Here is a 21,288-nt window from a genome sequence, read left to right on the forward strand (position 1 = left end):
CCTCCGCATTTGGAAATATTTAGATTTTTACCTTATGCGGTAAAAGGGAAATGATAAAGGTGTTCCAACTAAAACGAAAGTAGCCACTGGAGCGTGTCAACCATGCAACGAAGTTATTTTCTCCTTCCACGAATAGTGTCAAATTATGGTTGTATTTACTTCTTTTTCTGTCTTTTTATGAAACGTTTTATTATTTAGTTTTGGTTTTTATTCAAGGTCAGTCCGATTAGACTGTATTTTTCGTCCCATACTGCACACAACCTTGCAAGCTCATCTCCAAGATGACATACATGTACAGTCACACTCACATTTCATAACAAGCTGACGTTTGTTTGTTTTGTTTTTTATATTTGTTTTTAGCTGATAACTTGCACAAATTAAATCGCTAGAACTGCATAAATCAGTTTATTTAAATTTAAGAGCTAGCTGTCCAACCTCATAAGGCAGTTGCTAGAGATATGCCATGGTAAGTGGAATAATATGAAATAAGGCAATGCCTCAATCGAGAATCATTAGGCCTAAAAAAAAAAATTCTTTGTTTCCGGTAACATGCTCAAAAAAATTAGGGTAGGTAGGTCGGAAAATTTTTTTTTTTTTGGATTTTTTTTTTATTAAGGGAGACTTTTCGGAAATTATTTTTTTGTCAAAAAATGATTACAAATAAGGGGGTTATGCCTTTAGAGCATCAGTAAGTTGATTTCTAACATCACTGGCCATGTTTAAAGCATAAAAAGTGCAGTTTTGCATCTTTTTGTTAAAAAGTTGAAAAAAATATTCTCCAAGGCCATAAAAACATTTAGGGTCGGGCCAAAAATTTAGGGTAGGTTGGGATACCGGAAACAAACAAATTTTTTTTTTACGCCTTACAGGCCATCATGTAGCCTACCCAGAAATATGCCTTGGTATCAATTTAAAGGTAGATTTTGGAATAAGAAAACAATACTGCACATATTTGTACAGATGTGCAAGACGTTGTGGTTCGGACAAGTTATGTGGACGCTTATTGCGCATAAGGAAAAAGTGTATTCTTCCAAAAACCTAAAGTCAGACGCTCTGTGCACGTGCCGGAAGACCACATTTTTAGCCCACCATCATCAGATGGTGGGCTATTAAAATCACTCTGCTTCAGTGGTCCGTCCGTCTGTTTGTTAACAATTTCTCGTTATCGCATCTCCTCAGAAACTACTGGGGGGATTTTGATCAAACTTTGTCAGAATGATGTATTGGTGCCCTAGTTGTCTCCCCCTGAAAATCAGACTGGTTCAAGAATTTATGAGTGAGTTATTGCCCTTTGTTTATTTCTATATTTTACATAGATTTATATAGGGAAAAACTTTGAAAACCTTCTTATCCAAAACCACAGAGCCTAGGGCTTTGATATTTGGTTTGAAGCATCATTTGGTGGTCCTCTACCAAGATGATTCAAATTATTTCTCTGGGGTCAAATCTGGGGGTTACATAGTTTATAATGACTTATATAGGGAAAAACTTTGAATAACCCCTTGTCCAAACCACAGGGCCTAGGGCTTTGATATTTTGTATGTGACATCATCTAGTGGTCTTCAACTAAGATTGTTCATATTATACCCCTAGGGTCAAATATGGCCCCGCCCTGGGGGTCATATGGTTTACATAGACTTACATAAGGAAAAACTTCTTGTCCAAACCACAAAGCCTAAGGCTTTGATACTTGTAATGTAGCATCATCTAGTGGTTGAACCGTTCTCTACCAAATTTGTTCAAATTGTCGCCCTAGGGTCAAAAATGGCCACGCCCCAGGGGTCACATGGTTCATATAGACTTATATAGGGAAAAGCTTTTAAAATGTTTTTGTCAATAACTACAACATTCAAATTTGGACCACATGTATATTTTTGAGTGGCAAGATGAACCTTGACATGAGTTGACCTTGATTTTTGACCTAGTGACCTACTTTCACATTTCTGTAGCTACAGGCTTCAAATTTGGACCACATGTATATTTTTGAGTGGCAAGATGAACCTTGACATGAGTTGACCTTGATTTTGACCTAGTGACCTACTTTCACATTTCTGTAGCTACAGCCTTCAGATTTGGACTACATGCATAGTTTTGTGCACTGGAAAAATCTTTGACCTTGATTTTGACCTAGTGACCTACCTTCACATTTTTGAAGGTACAGGTGTCAAATTTGGACCATATGCAATTTGACATTGATTTTGACCTAGTGACCTACTTTTACATTTCTCAAGCTACAGCCTTCAAAGTTGGACCACATGCATAGTTTTGTGTACCGAAATGAACTTTGACCTTTACATTGACCTAGTGACCTACTTTCATATTTTTAAGGTACAGGCCTCAAATTTGAACCACATGCATAGTTTTGTATTCCGAAATAAAATTTGACCTTGATTTTGACCTAGTGACCTACTTTTACATTTCTCAAGCTATAGCCTTCAAATTTGGACCACATGCATAGTTTTGTGTACCGAAATGAACTTTGACCTTTACATTGACCAAGTGACCTACTTTCACATTTTTGAAGCTTCAGGCTTCAAATTTGGACCACATGCATAGTTTTGTATTCCGAAATAGAATTTGACCTTGATTTTGACCTAGTGACCTACTGTTACATTTCTCAAGCTACAGCCTTCAAAGTTGGACCACTTGCATTATTTTGTGTACCGAAATGAACTTTGACCTTAAGATTGACCTAGTGACCTACTTTCACATTTCTGTAGCTACAGGCTTCAAATTTAGACTACATGCATAGGATTGTGTACCGAAACAAACTTTGACATTGACCTAGTGACCTACTTCCACATTTCTCAAGCTACATGCAGCTTTCAAATTTGGACCACCCCGCCCGCTTAGCTCAGTAGGTAAGAGCGTTGGTCTACGGATCGCGTGGTCGTGAGTTTGATCCTCGGGCGGGGCGTATGTTCTCCGTGACTATTTGATAAACGACATTGTGTCTGAAATCATTAGTCCTCCACCTCTGATTCATGTGGGGAAGTTGGCAGTTACTTGCGGAGAACAGGTTTGTACTGGTACAGAATCCAGGAACACTGGTTAGGTTACTGCCCGCCGTTACATGACTGAAATACTGTTGAAAAACGGCGTTAAACCCAAAAAAACAAAAAACAAATAAACAAATTTGGACCACATGCAAAGTGTTGTGTACGGAAATGAAATTTGACCTTGATGTAGTCAATAAGTCTTGAAATTTGGAACACTCAAAAATGGCATATTGGTGGGCGCCAAGATCACTCTGTGATCTCTTGTTTAATTCGATAGTATATCTCATTCGGTATATATTGAATGTTACTGTAGAGTACCGATTGCGATGAAAATCGGTATAATTGATTCCCTATAAACCAGATGGTTAAGATACTAGATAATGGTCAGTGCGTACCATTTGTACCAGGTATTATGTACATATATATAATATAAACACACTTCATTTCGTAGAGGCTGGAACAACTGATACGGGGACTGGAATGCGGCATCTATCTTATCTTATGCTGTCGTCCAATCGAAGCGTATGCCGTAGGTTATTCTGCTATTACTCACACACTTACGCCTTACAGTTTAACTCGTCCTTTAAGTGAAAATCCGGGAAAGCATTTGTAGAATTTTTTGTTGAAAACAAAAGTTCTGTCATGAAATTATTGCCTGCATCTGTTTTTAAATGGAATATATCTACATTAATGTTACATTTCACCCTGTGAAAATGGCTAAATCTAGGCTTGTCTTACCTAGAGAGAAAGATGTCGTTTTTTACATGATATTTACCTTGTTGATTTAGAGTATTTAGAACAATAAAATTAGGACATATTTTAATGAAAATAGCAAGTCGAAACTGTTGCCTGAAAATATTTATTTTTGATATTGCTTTGTTCTTCACCATTTAAATGCGTGTTAAACCTAGATGATTTTCTGCAGTTTTATCTAAAAGTTCGGAATACTAAATGTAACTAAGTTGTCGGCCTTTAAAAAAAATCATTGTTATTTTAATTTAAATACATTGTATTTTTCACACATCAGTTTTACGATTGAATTAATTAAACTAATTTTTGGAGTTTACACAACAATTTTGTTTGAAACATTCTCTGTGTTCAAGAAGATTGTTTGTTTCTGTATGTAGAATTCTGACATTATAAACAATTATTATAATCATGGCTCTACAAGATTAATATTATTTTTCCATTTTATTTATTCACATTTAACAAAAATCGGTCCTTTAATACAGGTTTGAAGTTACGTGGTAAAATATTTCTTCAGTGAAGTGAGCTCGAGTTAATTCATAATAATTAAGCATATCACCACATGCAGTTGCATGCTGTTTTTCCTTCAGAATCTCTTTAAATCAATCTCTGATCATCTAATTACCGCCACTTAACATGTGACTGGTAAACCCTTTGAACAAAAAGTGTTATAGCTCCATGATTAACATGAGGTAATATGCTAATTACACGCTAATCGATAGTGGCGAAAACAAAATATCGATCGCTAAAGGCTGGTCGATATTTACAGGTGTGGACAACAGCATAATACAGATAAATGTATTGATTTATACGGAGTATCTACTCCCGGTATTAGACCTTCCTGGTAAAGGGGACTATTACTATCCTTACAGTCACTGGCGCCAGATCAGAAAGAAAATGCCTCTGTACATGTTATACCCTACCCCTAGGTATTCTATAAGAACCATGGTCATGAACGGAAAAGTGCACTAACCCGTTTCAATCGTACATTTCTCAACTTAAACGCGCAGTTCGGTGAATGGGTACCTAGTATATTGAACAAGCGATAATCTATCTTCCATCGTGCACCAGTCACATTGTCTCAATATTCCATATTACTGAGATTATCCACATATTGTATGCTTTCGTCAACGTTACAGAAAAAACTTGCTTGAACTTCCCTAATGAACATCCGGTCTAGAGGTCACGGCAGTGCGCACATGTTTGGCGAAACGTAAACAAACAAAAACAGATTTTAAAAAAATCACAATTTTACACTAAAACTCGAAATGTTGAATGAAATTCATCTTGTATATGATCTTTAATTTGAAATCGTACATTGGTCTGCATCTGTTCTGTATATTTTATTCATATGTGCATGTGGTATACAAAGAAAAAAATTATGTCACAACATGAACTGTCAAACTAAAAACGTTGTGTACTTAATAACATACAAAAAGTGAAACATGCAGTATGTTGGACAAACTATGCAACCTGTTTCCAAACGTATGAACAGCCACAAATTTGATATATGTAATTTCATTGACTCCGCATTCTCTTCCAATGTTGCTACACACTTCAATGTCAATAATCATAGTATGAATGACATCTCATTTATGCCGATTGATTTTGTGAAAAATAATATTGACAGTCTCTGTAACAAAACTTTCTGGATTCATAAACTAAAAACAAAAAGTCCGTAAGGATTAAATTCAAAACTGCTGTTTACAGTAGATTAATTTCATAAATATTATACATGTGCAGTTTTGCATTTACACATATATACTCTGGGTACTATTCTGTTTTTTCCTATCACCGCTTTTTTATATAATCTTATTATAGAAAATTTTTGGTATTTTCATATCGAGGATAGTACCTTACAGATATATAATTATGTATTTGCATTTTAATATTTAGCTTAACGTTTTCCCGCCATTTGACGTTACGTTATCAGTTTTACGTCACCTCCGTTGTTTATATTTGTATGTGAATTATCCTGCTGAGTGCGTTAGCTGAAACATTGGTGAGTTAAACTACTATACATAAAAACTGTTATATGTGTTGTTGTTGAAATACCTACCGCAAATGGTATACATACATAATACTGGTACACATAATCACATACATTGCATTGATCAATGCAATAATACATTCAGACTTCTGTTCAGTCTTGTCCCAACTGTGCAATGCACAGAGCACAGATCTAACTATATGTGATTGGTATTTTTATTCCTTAAATAAATCTCTTACACTCTAACAAAAAAAAAATGAAATGTGAAAAGCTTGAGACAATTATTTAACAAATTTATGACAAGATGAGATAAAATTAGAGAAATTCTTTATATATATTTCAGGGTGTAAGGTTAGAAGCCCATGGTTGAGCCAGCACCGTGCCGGTACAGCTTCAGTGGCTGCAGCTACTAAGCAAGATCTAAGTGAGGAACTCACTGGTAAAACATTTGCTTTATGATTTGTTTTTCAGGCTTAAAAGAAGTCAAAAAATATTTGGTGAAAATATTGAAAAAGTAATATGCCAGTTTGTTATTTCAGTCAGCTAATAAAATATAAGGACAATAAAGCAACCTCTGTAAAGCCAACAACTTTCACTAAATCCGTTCATCTGTTCTTGATTCAATTTGTCTGCCCCCAATTTCCTGTCTGTTCCATAACTCTATCTCATCAGAGGAGTTTGCTTGGAAAAAATGTTCTCAATAATGAGATGACATGTCATGCCCAAGACTTTGACCCCTAGCTAAGAGATCAAGGACAGACTTTGTGGTCAAAGTTCAACATGGCTTTTTACCTGTCCAGTCTGTAACTCAGCAATACATGAAAAGATTTTGAAATTACTTGGTACAAATATTCCCCATAATAAGACGATATGTCATGCATAATTTTCAGTCCCTAGCTTAAAGGTCAAGGTCACACTTAGCAGTCAAAGGTTAACATGGCATGGACAGCATCTGTTTCATGTTCGGTCTAGAACTCTGCCATCCATTCAGAGATGACAATATTACTTGGCGTAAATATTCCTCATAATCAGATAATGTCTCATGCATAAACTTTAAACTCTAGCTCAAAGGTCAAGGTCACACTTGGAGGTCAGATGTCGATAAGGTTTTTTCCTGTCCAGTCTGTAACTCTGTTAGCCATTAATGGATTGTAATATCACTTGACACAAATGCTGCACATAATGAGACAGCATATCTTGTGCATCTCCTGTATCCCTAGCTCAAAAGTGAAGGTCAAAGATCGATAGGGTTTTTTTCCTGTTCGATCCATAACTGTGTCCTTTATTAGGGATTTTAATAAGTCTTGCACAAATGATTCTCATATTGAGATGATTTGCCATGTGGAACACTCAGCTCTCTAGCTCTGATGTCAAGGTCACAGAGTTCAAAGTTCAGAAGTCAAGTCCATAACTTTGTCATTCATCAAGAGATTTTATTTTTAATGTTTTTTGCACAGGTGTCTCAATAATGAATCGTCTTGTCAAGCACAGTCCCAAGCCCAAAGGTCAAGCCAGAGGTCACATGTGGGGGTCGATTTTAATATGTATTGTTTTTTCCTGTACAGTCCATTTCTCTTGTAATCCATGAAGGGATTTTGATATTGCTTAGCACAAAATGTTTCCATGTTTCCCGTAATGAGATGATTTGTCATGCACAATATCCAGACCCCTAGCTTAAAGGTCAAGGTCACACTAAAGTCAGCATTGATCTTCTGTCCAAACATAAGCTCATTTATCATGTGTTTCTCTCAGAGGGGAATTGTCAGTAAATCTGGCAGAAAATTCCAAAGGCTTTCAGTACTAAAAGGTAACGTTTCTCATTAAGAGATTATATTCAGAATTAAAAAAAAAAACTATCATGATTACATAATTTTTTTTTAATTTTTCCCTTTTTTTAATTTTATGCATTGGGTATTAAGAAACCCATTCAACAGCTCAATATCTTTTTACAGCAAAATTGAGTAGACCTGACTCATTTTATTTTCTATATTCATATGCAGTCATCATTTACCATTAGCCTGCTAAATTTCTAAAATGGACTGGTCCATCTGGGTACCATTTATTATTAATCCCCCGCCGTGGCGGAGGGATTATAGGAATGGTCTGCGTCCATCCTTCCGTCCGTCTTTCCGTCCATAACAAAACCGTGTCCAGTCCATATCTCCTAAAGCCCTGGAAGGAATTTTATAAAACTTGGGTCAAATGATCACCTCATCAAGACGATGTGCAGAACCCATGTGTCAGCCTTGTCGGTTCAAGGTCAAGGTCACAACTCAAGGTCGAAGGTTTGAGCCTGCCATTTTGTGTCCGCTCTATATCTCCTAAACTCCTGGAAGGAATTTTATAAAACTTGGGTCAAATGATCACCTCATCAAGACGATGTGCAGAACTCATGAGTCAGCCTTGTCGGTTCAAGGTCAAGGTCACAACTCAAGGTCAAAGGTTTGAGCCTGCCATTTTGTGTCTGCTCTATATCTCCTAAACTCCTGGAAGGAATTTTATAAAACTTGGGTCAAATGATCACCTCATCAAGAGGATGTGCAGAACCCATGAGTCAGCCTTGTCAGTTCAAGGTCAAGGTCACAACTCAAGGTCAAAGGTTTGAGCCTGCCATTTTGTGTCCGCTCTATATCTCCTAAACCCCTTGAAGGAATTTCATAAAACTTGGGTCAAATGATCACCTCATCAAGATGATGTGCAGAACCCATGAGTAAGTCATGCCGGCTCAAGGTCAAGGTCACAACTTGGGGTCAAAGGTTCGAGCCTTCCATTTTGTGTCCGCTCTATATCTCCTAAACCCCTTGAAGGATTTTCATCAAACTTGGATCAAACGATCACCTCATCAAGGCGATGTGCAGAACTTATGAGTCAGCCATGTTGGCTCAAGGTCAAGGTCACAACTGAAGGTCAAAGGTTTGAGCCTTCCATTTCGTGTCCACTCTATATCTCCTAAACCCCATGAAGGAATTTTATAAAACTTGGGTCAAATGATTACCTCACCAGAACGATGTGCAGAAATTATGAGTCAACCATGCCAGCTCAAGGTCAAGGTCACAACTAAGGGTCGAAGGTTTCAGCCTTCCATTTGGTGTCCACTCTGTTTCTCCTTAACCCCTTGAAGGATTTTCATCAAACTTGGGTCAAATGATCACCTCATCAAGAACTCATGAGTCAGCCATGTCAACTCAAGGTCAAGGTCACAACTGAAGGTCAAAGGTTTCAGCTCTGTATCTCCTAAACCCCTTGAAGGATTTTCATGAAACTTTGGTCAAATGATCACCTCATCAAGACGTTGTGCAGAATTCATGAGTCAGCCATGTCAGTTCAAGGTTAAGGTCCTTCCATTTGGTGTCCACTCTGTATCTCCTTAACCCCTTGAAGGATTTTCATCTAACTTGGATCAAATGATCACCTCATCAAGAACTCATGAGTCAGCCATGTCAACTCAAGGTCAAGGTCACAACTGAAGGTCAAAGGTTTCAGCTCTGTATCTCCTAAACCCCTTGAAGGATTTTCATGAAACTTTGGTCAAATGATCACCTCATCAAGACGTTGTGCAGAATTCATGAGTCAGCCATGTCAGTTCAAGGTCAAGGTCACAGCTAAAATCAAAGGTTTACCCTTTCACTATCCATAGCAGTGGCGGGGGATTTAGCTGTCTTTCAGACTGCCTTGTTCAAAGGGGTGTTCAATGAAAATTTACTGACTGAATAGCGAACAGTGCACACTATGATCAGCCTGCACAGATGTGCAGGCTGATCTTGGTCTGCACTGGTTGCAAAGGCAGAATCACGTGCCACCAGCTGGTTAAAGGTTAATAACTTATACATAAAAATACATGTCTTGTTCAGCACAAGAATTATTTTATTGCAGATATAAAGAATGCAGGAACATTTAAGCATGAACGTGTGATTGTGTCCAAACAGGGAGCCAAGATAGATGTGGAAGGTAGTTCACAGAAAATTCTCAACTTCTGTGCCAATAACTACCTAGGATTGTCTGTGAGTAGTAATATACTTTAACATCATTAGAGTTTTGGGGGATGGGGGCTAATTTTCATGGACTTCATAGTTGCGTTAGTTTCAGCAAACAAAGCCCCATCTATTTTATCTATAAAGAATGGAATCCTAGAACTCAAATACTTAAGAAATAGCCATTTTAATAAAAGTAACTAAATTTCATGCTCATGGAATTAAATAATGTCACAGTATTACTTATATAGAGGATATTACATGATTGTCTTTTCATATTGAATTTATTAAACAAGTTGAATAAAATGATGAAATGCGAGGCTCCACTGAGCATTTTATCAATTTTATTTAACGAGTTTAATGCATTCAATGTGGAAAGACACAAATGTTATATTCTTTTTATCACATAATAATAAGCTTTTGTTGTTGAAACATCAAAATTTCTTCTTTCTTTACCTATTATAGACCTAATAAATTCAACCAACTTTTGCTATACTTAATACAATGTCAAAGCTTTATTACACTAGTGTATTACCAAATTTATGTCACTCCCCCAATGTCAAACATGTGATAAAAATGATTTCAGAGGAATATTATTCATGCAATTCCTATGCGATTTGTTCTCTCTCTCTCTCTCTCTCTCTCTCTATATATTTCTTATTGTCATCAAAGCAGAAAAAGTAGGTAAGTGCATTGAACAGTGAATAGAAATAAATGTATAAATGTATAAATGTTTTTTTCCTGTTTCTCCCATCGCCTGAGGCAGAGCGATGTAGCTTTGGCATTCAATGTCTGTCTTAACATCCTGAGCCATATTTTAAACATGGTTTGAACGATTTCAATAAAAGATGGTATAAATGTTAACTGCTGTAGGGAAATGTCACTACGCAAGTTTCAGACAGATTGCCTGAGGAAGACAATATTAGTTGCCTTTTGTAATTCAATATATATAGTACATTTATTATGTTTCTTTATCATTTTTCTGTCTGTCTAGAGTCATATGTCAGACATGGCTTAAAGTATTTCAATAAGGCATGGTAGAAATGTTAGCTGCTACAGGGAAATGCAGCCCTGCACGTTTCATTGAGATTTCAGACATGGTTTGGAGAATTTCAATAAAACATGGTAGAAATGTTAACAGTGATAGGGAAATGTGGCCATGCAAGTTTCATTGAGACTTCAGACATGGTTTGGAGAATTTCCATAAAACATGACAGAAATGTTAGCTGCTACAGGGAAATGCAGCCGTGCAAGTATCATTGAGATTTCAGAAATGCGGCCCTGCAAATTTCAGTACATTTGCCAGATGAATGTAATATGTGGATATCCACTAATTTATATCTCAGCAAAAAGTTATTTTAGGCAAAATTGCGAAAATTTGTACCCAAGAAATTTTAAGAAATTCACAGTATAAATACACATTTTTATGCCCCCTAAGGGAGGCATATTAGTTTTCAACTGTTCGTTCATTCATTCATTAGTTCGTTTGTCACACCGTTAACTTTTTGCATGAAGGCACTTTACTCGCGAACCACTGCACCCAGGACCTTCAAACTTCACGTGCTGATAGTATTTATTGAGTACACCACCCCTACTGATTTTGGGGTCACCAGGTCAAAGGTCAAGGTCACAGGGGCCAACGTTAACTTTTTGCATGAAGGCACTTTACTCGCGAACCACTGCACCCAGGACCTTCAAACTTCATGTGCTGATAGTATTTGTTGAGTACACCACCCTTACTGACTTTGAGGTCACCAGGTCAAAGGTCAAGGTCACAGGGGCCAATGTTAACTTTTTGCATGAAGGCTCTTTACATGTGAACCACTGCACCCAGAACCTTCAAACTTCACTTGCTGATTGTACTTATTGAGTACACTATATCTACTGACTTTGAGGTCACCAGGTCAAAGGTCAAGGTCACAGGGGCCAACGTTAACTTTTTGCATGAAGGCACTTTACTCGCGAACCACTGCACCCAGGACCTTCAAATTTCACATGCTGATAGTACTTATTGAGTACACCACCCCTACTGACTTTGGGGTCACCATGTCAAAGGTCAAGGTCACAGGGGCCAATGTTAACTTTTTGCATGAAGGCACTTTACTCGCGAACCACTGCACCCAGGACCTTCAAATTTCACATGCTGATAGAACTTATTGAGTACACCACTCCTACTGACTTTTGGGTCACCAGGTCAAAGGTCAAGGTCACAGGGTCCAATGTTAACTTTTTGCATGAAGGCACTTTACTCGCGAACCACTTCATCCAGGACCGTCAAACTTTACATGCTGATAATACTTCATGAGTACACCAACCCTACTGACTTTGGGGTCACCAGGTCAAAGGTCAAGGTCACAGGGGCCAACGTTAACTTTTTGCATGAAGACACTTTACTCGCGAACTACTTCACCCAGGACCTTCAAACTTCACATGCTGATAGTACTTATTGAGTACACCACCCCTACTGACTTCGGGATCACCAGGTCAAAGGTCAAGGTGCTGCGGGGGCATTTGTCACCATTAGTGACAGCTCTTGTTTGTTTTTACAGAGTCATCCAGCAGTGATTGAAGCTGGTATCAAAGCTCTGCAGACACATGGAGCTGGACTCAGTTCTGTCAGGTTTATATGTGGAACGATGGTAAGTGAATTAATTTCTTGGAATACTTATTTTATTTTCTTAAAATGAATATGTCTTGGTAGCAAAAATCCTTTTAAGTCAACATTTTCAGTTTTATGCACATTGGCAAGAAAAATTATTATGCCATTTAGTAGCCACTTTAAACAAAATGCTATTATGTAATATGGAATTTTCAAGCTCATGTCTTACTGGGTTTTTCCAACATGATGTAGAATAATGGAATTGCACTCGTGTAATTGATCAGTTTCCTTTTCATGTCTAAAGAAGTGTATTTTGTTTTGATTAGTTTGAATTTCAGGTTCCAGTGTAATATATGATTTAAATTATAGAAGGGAGGTAACTCTAAATCTTACAATTTTAAGGATATCCACAAAGAGTTAGAGGAAAAGCTTGCCAAGTTCCATGGAAAAGAAGACGCAATTCTCTACATCAGTTGTTTCGATGCAAATGCTGGATTGTTTGAGGTACTGTTGTCACAAGACGACGCTGTACTGTCAGACGAGTTGAATCACGCTTCAATCATTGATGGTATCAGACTGTGCAAGGCTAAAAGATACAGATATAAACATATGGATATGAAAGGTATTCTGTGAAATTACTTTTATTTTTTTGAAATTGTTATTTACTTGATTGATTCTTTGAATTCAAAAATGTTGACAATTATTTCTCTCATTTTAAATTTTACCAGGACGGGTCTCTATGGGCAACTTCTTCATGAAAATTAACTTGGGACATGTTTTTTCTTGCCAAAATATATGTATTCCAGTACATTTTTAGCTCAGGTGAGTTTTTTCTGATCGCTCAATGTCCGGCGTCTGTCTTTCTGTCTGTCTGTCTGTCGTCTGTCAACATTTGGCTTGTGTATGCAATAGAGGCTGTATTTTTCAACTGATCTTCATGATATTTGTTCAGAATGATTACCTTGATGAAATCTAGGCCGAGTTCGAAAATGGGCCATCTGGGGTCAAAAACTAGGTCACCAGGTCAAATCAAAGAAAAACCTTGTGTATGCGATAGAGGCTGTACTTTTCAATTAATCTTCATGAATATTGGTCAGAATGATAACCTTGATGAAATCTAGGCCAAGTTCGAAAATGGATCATCTCGGGTCAAAAACTAGGTCACTAGGTCAAATCAAAGAAAAACCTTGTGTATGCGATAGAGGCTGTATTTTTCAATTGATCTTCATGAATATTGGTCAGAATGATTGCCTTGATGAAATCTAGGCCGAGATCGAAATTGGGTCATCTCGGGTCAAACACTAGGTCACTAGGTCAAATCAAAGAAAAACCTTGTGTATGCGATAGAGGCTGTATTTTTCAATTAATCTTCATGAATATTGGTCAGAATGATAACCTTGATGAAATCTAGGCCGAGTTTGAAAATGGGTCATCTCGGGTCAAAAACTAGGTCACTAGGTCAAATCAAAGAAAAACCTTGTATATGCGATAGAGGCTGTATTTTTCAATTGATCTTCATGAATTATGGTCAGAATGATTGCCTTGATGAAATCAAGGCAGAGTTCGAAAATGGGCCATCTGGGGTCAAAAACTAGGTCACTAGGTCAAATCAAGGAAAAACCTTGTGTATGCGATAGAGGCTGTATTTTTCAATTGATCTTCATGAATTTTGGTCAGAATGATTACCTTGATTAAATTTAGACCAAGTTCGAAAATGGGTCATCTGGGGTCAAAAACTAGGTCACTAGGTCAAAGCAAAGAAAAACCTTGTGTATGCAATAGAGGCTGTATTTTTCAACTGATCTTCATGAAATTTAGCCAGAATGATTACCTTGATAAAATCTAGGCCGAGTTTGAAAATGGGTCATCTCGGGTCAAAAACTAGGTCACTAGGTCAAATCGAAGAAAAACATTGTGTATGCAATAGAGGATGTATTTTTCAATTGATCTTCATGAAATTTGGTCAGAGTGATTGCCTTGATGAAATCTAGGTTGAGTTTGAATATGGGTTATCTGAGGTCAAAAACTAGGTCACTAGGTCAAATTAAAGAAAAACCTTATGTATGCGATAGAGACTGCTTTTTTTTCTCAATTGATTTTTATGAAATTTGGTTAGGGTGATTGTCTTAATGAAATCTAGGTCGAATTTGAATATGGGTCATCTGAGGTCAAAAACTAGGTCACTTGGTCAAATCAAAGAAAAAATCTGTGTATGTGATAGAGGCTGTATTTTTCAATTGATCTTCATGAATTTTGGTCAGAATGATTGCCTTGATAAAATCTAGGTAGAGTTTAAACATGGGTCATCTAGGATCAAAAACTAGGTCATATCTAAGAAAATGCTTGTTTTATCACAAGAGACCAATTTTTTGGTCCAATCTTAATGAAAATTGGTCAGAATATTTGTTTCCATGAAATCACTAGGTCAAACATGTTTTACACTGTTATGGTGTGTTTCTTAGGTGAGCAACCGAGGGCCATCTTGGCCCTCTTGTTTGTTTAACTAAATCACAGTTGTTTTATTAGGGTCACTGCACTGTACATCAAGATTGTGGTAAAAAATGTGTGTTCTAACCTCTTTACATTTCAGAGTTGGAAAGTCAGTTGCAGGATGCCAGTTCATGCAGACGTAGGCTGATTGCTACCGATGGGGTGTTCAGTATGGATGGGAATGTAACCCCTCTTGGGTTAGATTGGTTTTTTAAAAACTTGTCTTATATACAGTTACTGTTCAAGATTCTGAAATTATCATAGCAAACATATATGTTTCATCAGGAATGTCAGATTTATATACATAAATTTGTATTATATTTATATTTCAGCCATTTACAGTATTAAAATATGACAAGATTACATATGAAAATTTCACTGTTTCATTGTATGATGAACATCAGATTTTAATTGTTCGCTGGATGAAGAAACAAGTACGCTTTATTTGTATCATATTTGAGGAAGTCAGTCTAATTATATGTTCAAACACCTCATCAACAATCTTGTTGTTTTAGTAAATAAAATATTGTTTGTATCATTGGTCTGTTGAAAAGTCATTTCATATAGCCTTTTAAACTCTTCCCTCTTGTATAAATATTACCACTTTGTGCAGGGATATCTGTGACCTAGCAGAGAAGTACAAGGCCATGGTGTTTATAGATGAATGTCATGCAACAGGTTTCTTTGGAGAAACAGGAAGGTAAGAACAGATTGTTCACTTTATAGTGGCATTAATGGTTAATACAGTCATAAAACTGTAAAAAAAAAACTGTAAAATTATAAATGTTGAAAGGGGACTAATTTATTTGGACATCATGGTTGCATTAATCCGTGAAATGAAATTCTTATAAACATGAAATTCTCGCTCATTTTATCTTCTAGTGTTGAAATTCATATCGCTAGGAAATAGTCATTTTGGGCAAAAGCACAAAATGTTTTACCAGTCACCACTGTGGTTTGAAGTCCAGCTCAGGTTATCATGTGAGGAAGTCATCCAGCTGGCTTGTGGAAGGTCAGTTGGTCTACCTAGGCGCCATCTTGTGCCATAAACTTCACAATGTCACCTCAGTTGTGTTGGTGCTAATTGAAATTTTTTCTTATTTTTTTACCCTATAAAGGATTTGCACAAATGTTTTAATGATACAAAATGTAGAACTCAATTCACCAAAAGGCCATTTTCTTGAAATAAAGCTGTTTGGGGAGACCTGCATATTTTTTCCGAGGCATTGTCTAGTTAATATTAATTCTTATTGTAGAGGTACAGAGGAATATTTCAACCTGGATAATAAAGTTGACATCATCAACTCGACCCTCGGTAAAGCAGTGGGTGGGGCTGCAGGTCAGTGGATCAACTCATTTTTACTGAAACATAAAAAATAGGTTACATTACAGCTTTGACATGAAGTTTGTTGACAAAAATTGCCCATTTTAACCAGATTGATATTTTGTAAATATGTATTTCTTCTGTAAATTACTAAACTCACCATAAAACCTCTTTTATATATACCAGTGATTTGATTTCAATATATCTTTTATCATTGGAATTGTGCATGACAAAGACGAAGTAGTGATACTTATATAAGTAAATTAAGTTAGGACTGTAAAGTTATTACTTGTCCAAAGTTTGTATTACTGGCTATAATGGTATATTTAAATATAGTTTTGAACATTGCCATTTGTAGGTGGATACACTGCTGGTCCTAGAGAGCTAGTCACGTTGCTACGCCAGCGATCCAGACCATATCTTTTCTCCAATTCTCTTCCACCTCCTGTAGTAGCTTGTGCTAGCAAGGTGTGTTCTTATAAGCAATTTATTTCATACATAATCAATTTATTACACACATATAGATATGTCTCTGCTGCACTATGTCTACGTTAATGTTGATAATGCATTGGTGCTTAGCATTCACCATTTTGCAAATATGTACACATCCAGTTAATCTTATGCATTAGCAAATCACTTTTCTATCATTTAAGACAATATAGTCATTGCTTTTGCTTAGGCAGGAAGGTATAAAATTAGTAACTGTACTGAAATTCTGTCAAAACTATGAAATCTCATTTGTACTTCGTACAGACCTTGCTGTCTGTTACAGTTGGCTGTTAATGAAAATGTGGAGATATATTGCCTTGAATCAGTAGAGTATTTCACAATTTGACACCATTAGTAATATTCACAATTCCTTAATTATCAATTGACAATTCAGAAGATGGGTAAGGTACAATATTATGCATTAGTGAGAACATTTTACCACTTTCCTGTTGATGAAATATATAACTATCTCCATTACAGATAGTAATAGTAAATATTAGAAAAAAGCTGTCAGAGATCTCTGTACAAGTTCTATCAATTTTGTGTTTTAGGCACTAGACCTTATCATGGAACACCCAGACTTACCTCACTTGGTTCTCAGCAACACACAGAGGTTCCGCAACAAGATGACAGAAGCAGGATTTGCTCTTACAGTATGTAACATAACAGTTTTTTTATTTCTTTCATACCCTCCTGGTAGCCTAATGCTAGAGCACCCTCTTTGAGTGCTGGGAGACTTTGCATCTCTGCCTGGCCATGTCATACCAATGACTTGAAAATGGTACTATTGGCTTCCTCACTTGGTGCTCAGCATTAAGAAGATAGTACTAGGACTGGTCAGCCAGGTGTCAGTGTAATATGACAAGGTGGAGTATCATGTCACATGTCTACAGCTGAACAGAGAGGCAACAGTATAAAGTTGGGCATTGTGTTCACAGCTACTAGTCGACACGGTCTTTATTACGGAAAAAATGTTGGAAAAGATGGTAAACTTGAACACGTACACATACATATATTTATTTTTTTCCTTTTTGTTGAGACCGCTTGCTGAAAGCGAAGACTAGTCGTCCAAATGGCTGTTTGGTGTATGTGCATTTGTGTGTGTGCGTCCAGATTTTTTTGTCTGGACAATAACTTTGACATGCATGGAGCAATCTTGTTTATGTTTGGCATGAATATTTACCACATTGAGATGGAATGTCATGCACAAACTTCAGGTTCCTATCTCAAAGGTCAAGGTCACACTTGGAGGTCAAAGGTTATTTCAGATCTTGTCTGGGCCATAACTTTGACATACATAAAGGAATCTTGTTTATATTTATCTTGAATGTTTACCTCCATGAGACAGAGTGCCGCACACAAACCTCAGGTTCCTGTCTCAAAGGTCAAGGTCACACTTAGGAGGTCAAAGGTCATTTTAGAGCTTGTCCGGGCCATAAGTTTGATACGTATGGAGCAATCTCTTTTTTATTTAGCAAAAATGTTCACCTCTATGAGGGAGTGTCATGCGCAAACCCCAGGTCACTATCTCAAAGGTCAAGGTCACAGGGGTATGTCAACAAATAATGGGCTCGGCATTGTTGCCCTTTGGGCTTCAACATTCTAGTTATCATTAGTTAGGAATAAAGACAGTAAATGAACTACTTAATGAGTTGTTCAGTAATACTATGTATGTATATATGAGCCGTGCCATGAGAAAACCAACATAGTGGGTGTGCGACCAGCATGGATCCAGACCAGCCTGCGCATCCGCGCAGTCTGGTCAGGCTCCATGCTGTTCGCTTTTAAAGCCTATTGGAATTGGAGAAACTGTTAGCGAACAGCATGGAGCCTGACCAGACTGCGCGGATGCGCAGGCTGGTCTGGATCCATGCTGGTCGCACACCCACTATGTTGGTTTTCTCATGGCACGGCTCAATTATAAACCTTTGTGTTACAGGGTGATCCTGAGCACCCAATCTGTCCAGTAATGCTTGGAGATGCTAAACTAGCAAGTGAATTTGCTGATCAGATGCTTGGTAAGTATTGAATCTTAGAGAACTCACACAGACCTTTTGTACTGTAAGTGTCTCCTTTTAGCTGACTAACATCTTCTCCCTATGGAAAAAACAAGCTTTATGTGAGCATATAGGCATCATAAATTGAAGTCATATTATAATGTCATTGTGAATGAGCGATTTTTTATTAACAGTATCTCTAAAAATGTTGCAGTAGTATAACTGTAGGCAAGAAAATTGATTGATGATGTTTGCCTGAGTAACGCAGGTGCTTTCCTAACCCTAGTTTCATTAATGTTAAAAAATCTTCATGCATTTCTGGTAAAATACAAACTAGTCAATCAGCTGAAAAGACTTTAAGTTTCTTCTTTGTATTAAAAGCAAAGTTTGGATAAAATGCTTATGGCTTGCTTTTACAGAACGGGGAATATATGTGATTGGATTTTCCTACCCAGTTGTGCCTAAAGGTAAAATTATATCATTATTATTGGTATTTCTATGCTTATGGTAATGTTTTAAGTGTATTATAAACTTAGTTACATGTATATGCCTCCCCTTCCCCTAACAACACCTGTTTGACCCCCCAGACAAGGTGTGTATATAGTTTGCTCATTGTCTCTATGCATTGGTAGGATTGTCTTTCCATTGGTTGATATTTTGGTTTCTGATCAATAATTAGAGAACGCTTTGGCCAGTATTAAACTTTATAGAAGTTTGCTTGTGATGAACCCTATTGTTTTTGGGTCAAAGGTCAAGGACACAGTGACCTTCAAACATGAAGCAATTTCCACTCTATACTTTCTATGCCAAAGTTGGTGGAAATAAACATGTTTTAGAGTGGGCAAGTAGGTTTAAATGTTTATGAGATATTGCATCATAATCAGGGCAGTCGGAGTGAAATTTCAAAGTGACTAGTTTTTTACTGTAGGTCACAATGACTGTTTAACTTGTACATCAGGGTTTTGTCTAAAGGTGCAAATTCTACTATCATTATGTGCTGCAATTTGCACGCCTCTATATAATCAGTGAAAGATACAGTTTTTGGTAGATATGTTTTTAATGAATAAGGTTTGTGTTCTAGTTTGTGTTCATACACATGTATGTACGCTATGTAGTTTTTTTGAGAAATATCGAATCAGTTTATCATTTTTATTCAAACTATGAAAATATTCCAACAGGGAAAGCTCGAATCCGAGTGCAGATATCTGCAGCCCATACTGAGGCAGACATCGACCGTGCTGTAGATGCCTTTGTCTCCATTGGACGACAGCTTAAAGTCATCAACTGAAAGAAGAATTCTTTAATGAATCACTGATGTACATTCCTCACAACATCTTTGATAGGTGTACTTTTATCTTTTTAATTTTATTTTTCTTGAAGTGACAGATTTGAAATGTGTTTTGAGTTATTTTATAAATGAGTTAGAAGCATGTTCAGTAAGCTAATCTTACTGTTATTTTTGTGTAACTGTACAGACATATACATTAACTTATATTTTTTGTAAAAGTTACAATAGAAAGTATAGATTACTTGAAACTTTTTTTAGGAATTTTGAAAAAATTGTCATTTACCATTTATTTTTGTTACCGTATAGTTTTAATTTAGGAGTAGATTGTAACCACTTTTCTTTATTCATTTTTTTCTATGAATCTCAGCTTTGTTTTAAATTAAGGGCATTTAATCGTTCTTTTTCAATGCAGTTGTATATCTTTATGCCCTTAACCTTGATATTATAATACTTGTTAGAATCTCAACCCTGTTTTAGATAAATGAACACCACTTTGCAAAAATCAGCATAAGGGCTTTACGACCAACATGGATGGATAAAGATCAGCCTGCACATCCATGCAATCAGATCTGGATCCGTTTGTTCGCTTAACAGCTGCATACAAATGCTGAAACTAATAAATGACAATTATGGATGTATAGATAAAGGAACAGTATGGATATGCTTAATTTTTGCTGGCCACAAAGCCAAAACAAAATGAGCTGCACCATGAGAAAACCAACATAATGCATTTGCAACCAGCATGGATCCAGACCAGCCTGTGCATCCGAGCAGTCTGGTCAGGATCCATGCTGTTTGCTTTCAAAGTTGAAGGGTTGCTGATAATCTATCTGTTATATTAATTTTAGCTTTGTACACGTTTTATGCAAGAATAGTGTTAACATGTGTTTGTTTCTCGTTATAAAATCTACAGAATCCCTCCAGATATGTTGGTGCCTGAGCCTGTTACATGAACTGCTCGCTAGCATCTTTGATTATTTTGAAATGAATAGGTCTCATGAAAACTGATTAGTATGATGTCTATTGCTGTTAGAAGTTTTGATAAAAGTTAGAATTGAATTCAAATCATTATTCACGATAAAACAGACCACAGATTGAAAACTCTAAAAGTTAGAAATGAAATAAATGTAGATGGGACCAGATATTTTAACTCAGATTATATGTTTTCTTTACATTATGTTGATATAAAGAGGACTTTACTGTTGAAGCATTGTTTTGAATACTCATAAAGATATTTTTCTAGCAATATTTATACATACTTTAGTGAAAATTTTTGTTTTGATGAAAAACTTGCATTTATTATTGCAATATCTGTTTAAATATCAACATGTTTTAGATAAGTGGTTAGAATTTGTCATTCCTTTTTTTTTTTCAAACAAATGAATCTCATGAAA

At 36.5% G+C, this 21,288-nt stretch overlaps 1 protein-coding gene across 1 annotated transcript; it reads left to right on the forward strand.

The window, feature by feature from the left end:
• Nucleotides 1-42: 42 nt before the first annotated feature.
• Nucleotides 43-21,288, forward strand: LOC123536278 (2-amino-3-ketobutyrate coenzyme A ligase, mitochondrial-like). The gene is made up of 13 exons (XM_045319299.2): nt 43-148; nt 6,080-6,175; nt 9,610-9,737; nt 12,257-12,346; nt 12,709-12,928; nt 14,897-14,993; nt 15,410-15,496; nt 16,053-16,135; nt 16,479-16,588; nt 17,161-17,262; nt 18,549-18,627; nt 19,026-19,073; nt 19,785-21,288. The coding sequence occupies exons 1-13, from the start codon at nt 103-105 to the stop codon at nt 19,892-19,894; spliced, it is 1,296 nt and encodes a 431-aa protein (XP_045175234.1). The 5' UTR covers nt 43-102; the 3' UTR covers nt 19,895-21,288.

The sequence above is a fragment of the Mercenaria mercenaria genome, chromosome 17, assembly GCF_021730395.1.
Source record: "Mercenaria mercenaria strain notata chromosome 17, MADL_Memer_1, whole genome shotgun sequence".
Lineage (NCBI taxonomy): Eukaryota > Metazoa > Mollusca > Bivalvia > Venerida > Veneridae > Mercenaria > Mercenaria mercenaria.

Excerpts from the sequence above, each read along its gene's own strand:
- LOC123536278 (XM_045319299.2), top strand. The coding sequence starts at position 103 with ATGCAACGAAGTTATTTTCTCCTTCCACGAATAGTGTCAAATTATG. Across the intron at positions 16,589-17,160 it reads TAGTAGCTTGTGCTAGCAAG|GCACTAGACCTTATCATGGA; the intron begins GTGTGTTCTTAT and ends TTTGTGTTTTAG. Across the intron at positions 19,074-19,784 it reads CTACCCAGTTGTGCCTAAAG|GGAAAGCTCGAATCCGAGTG; the intron begins GTAAAATTATAT and ends ATATTCCAACAG.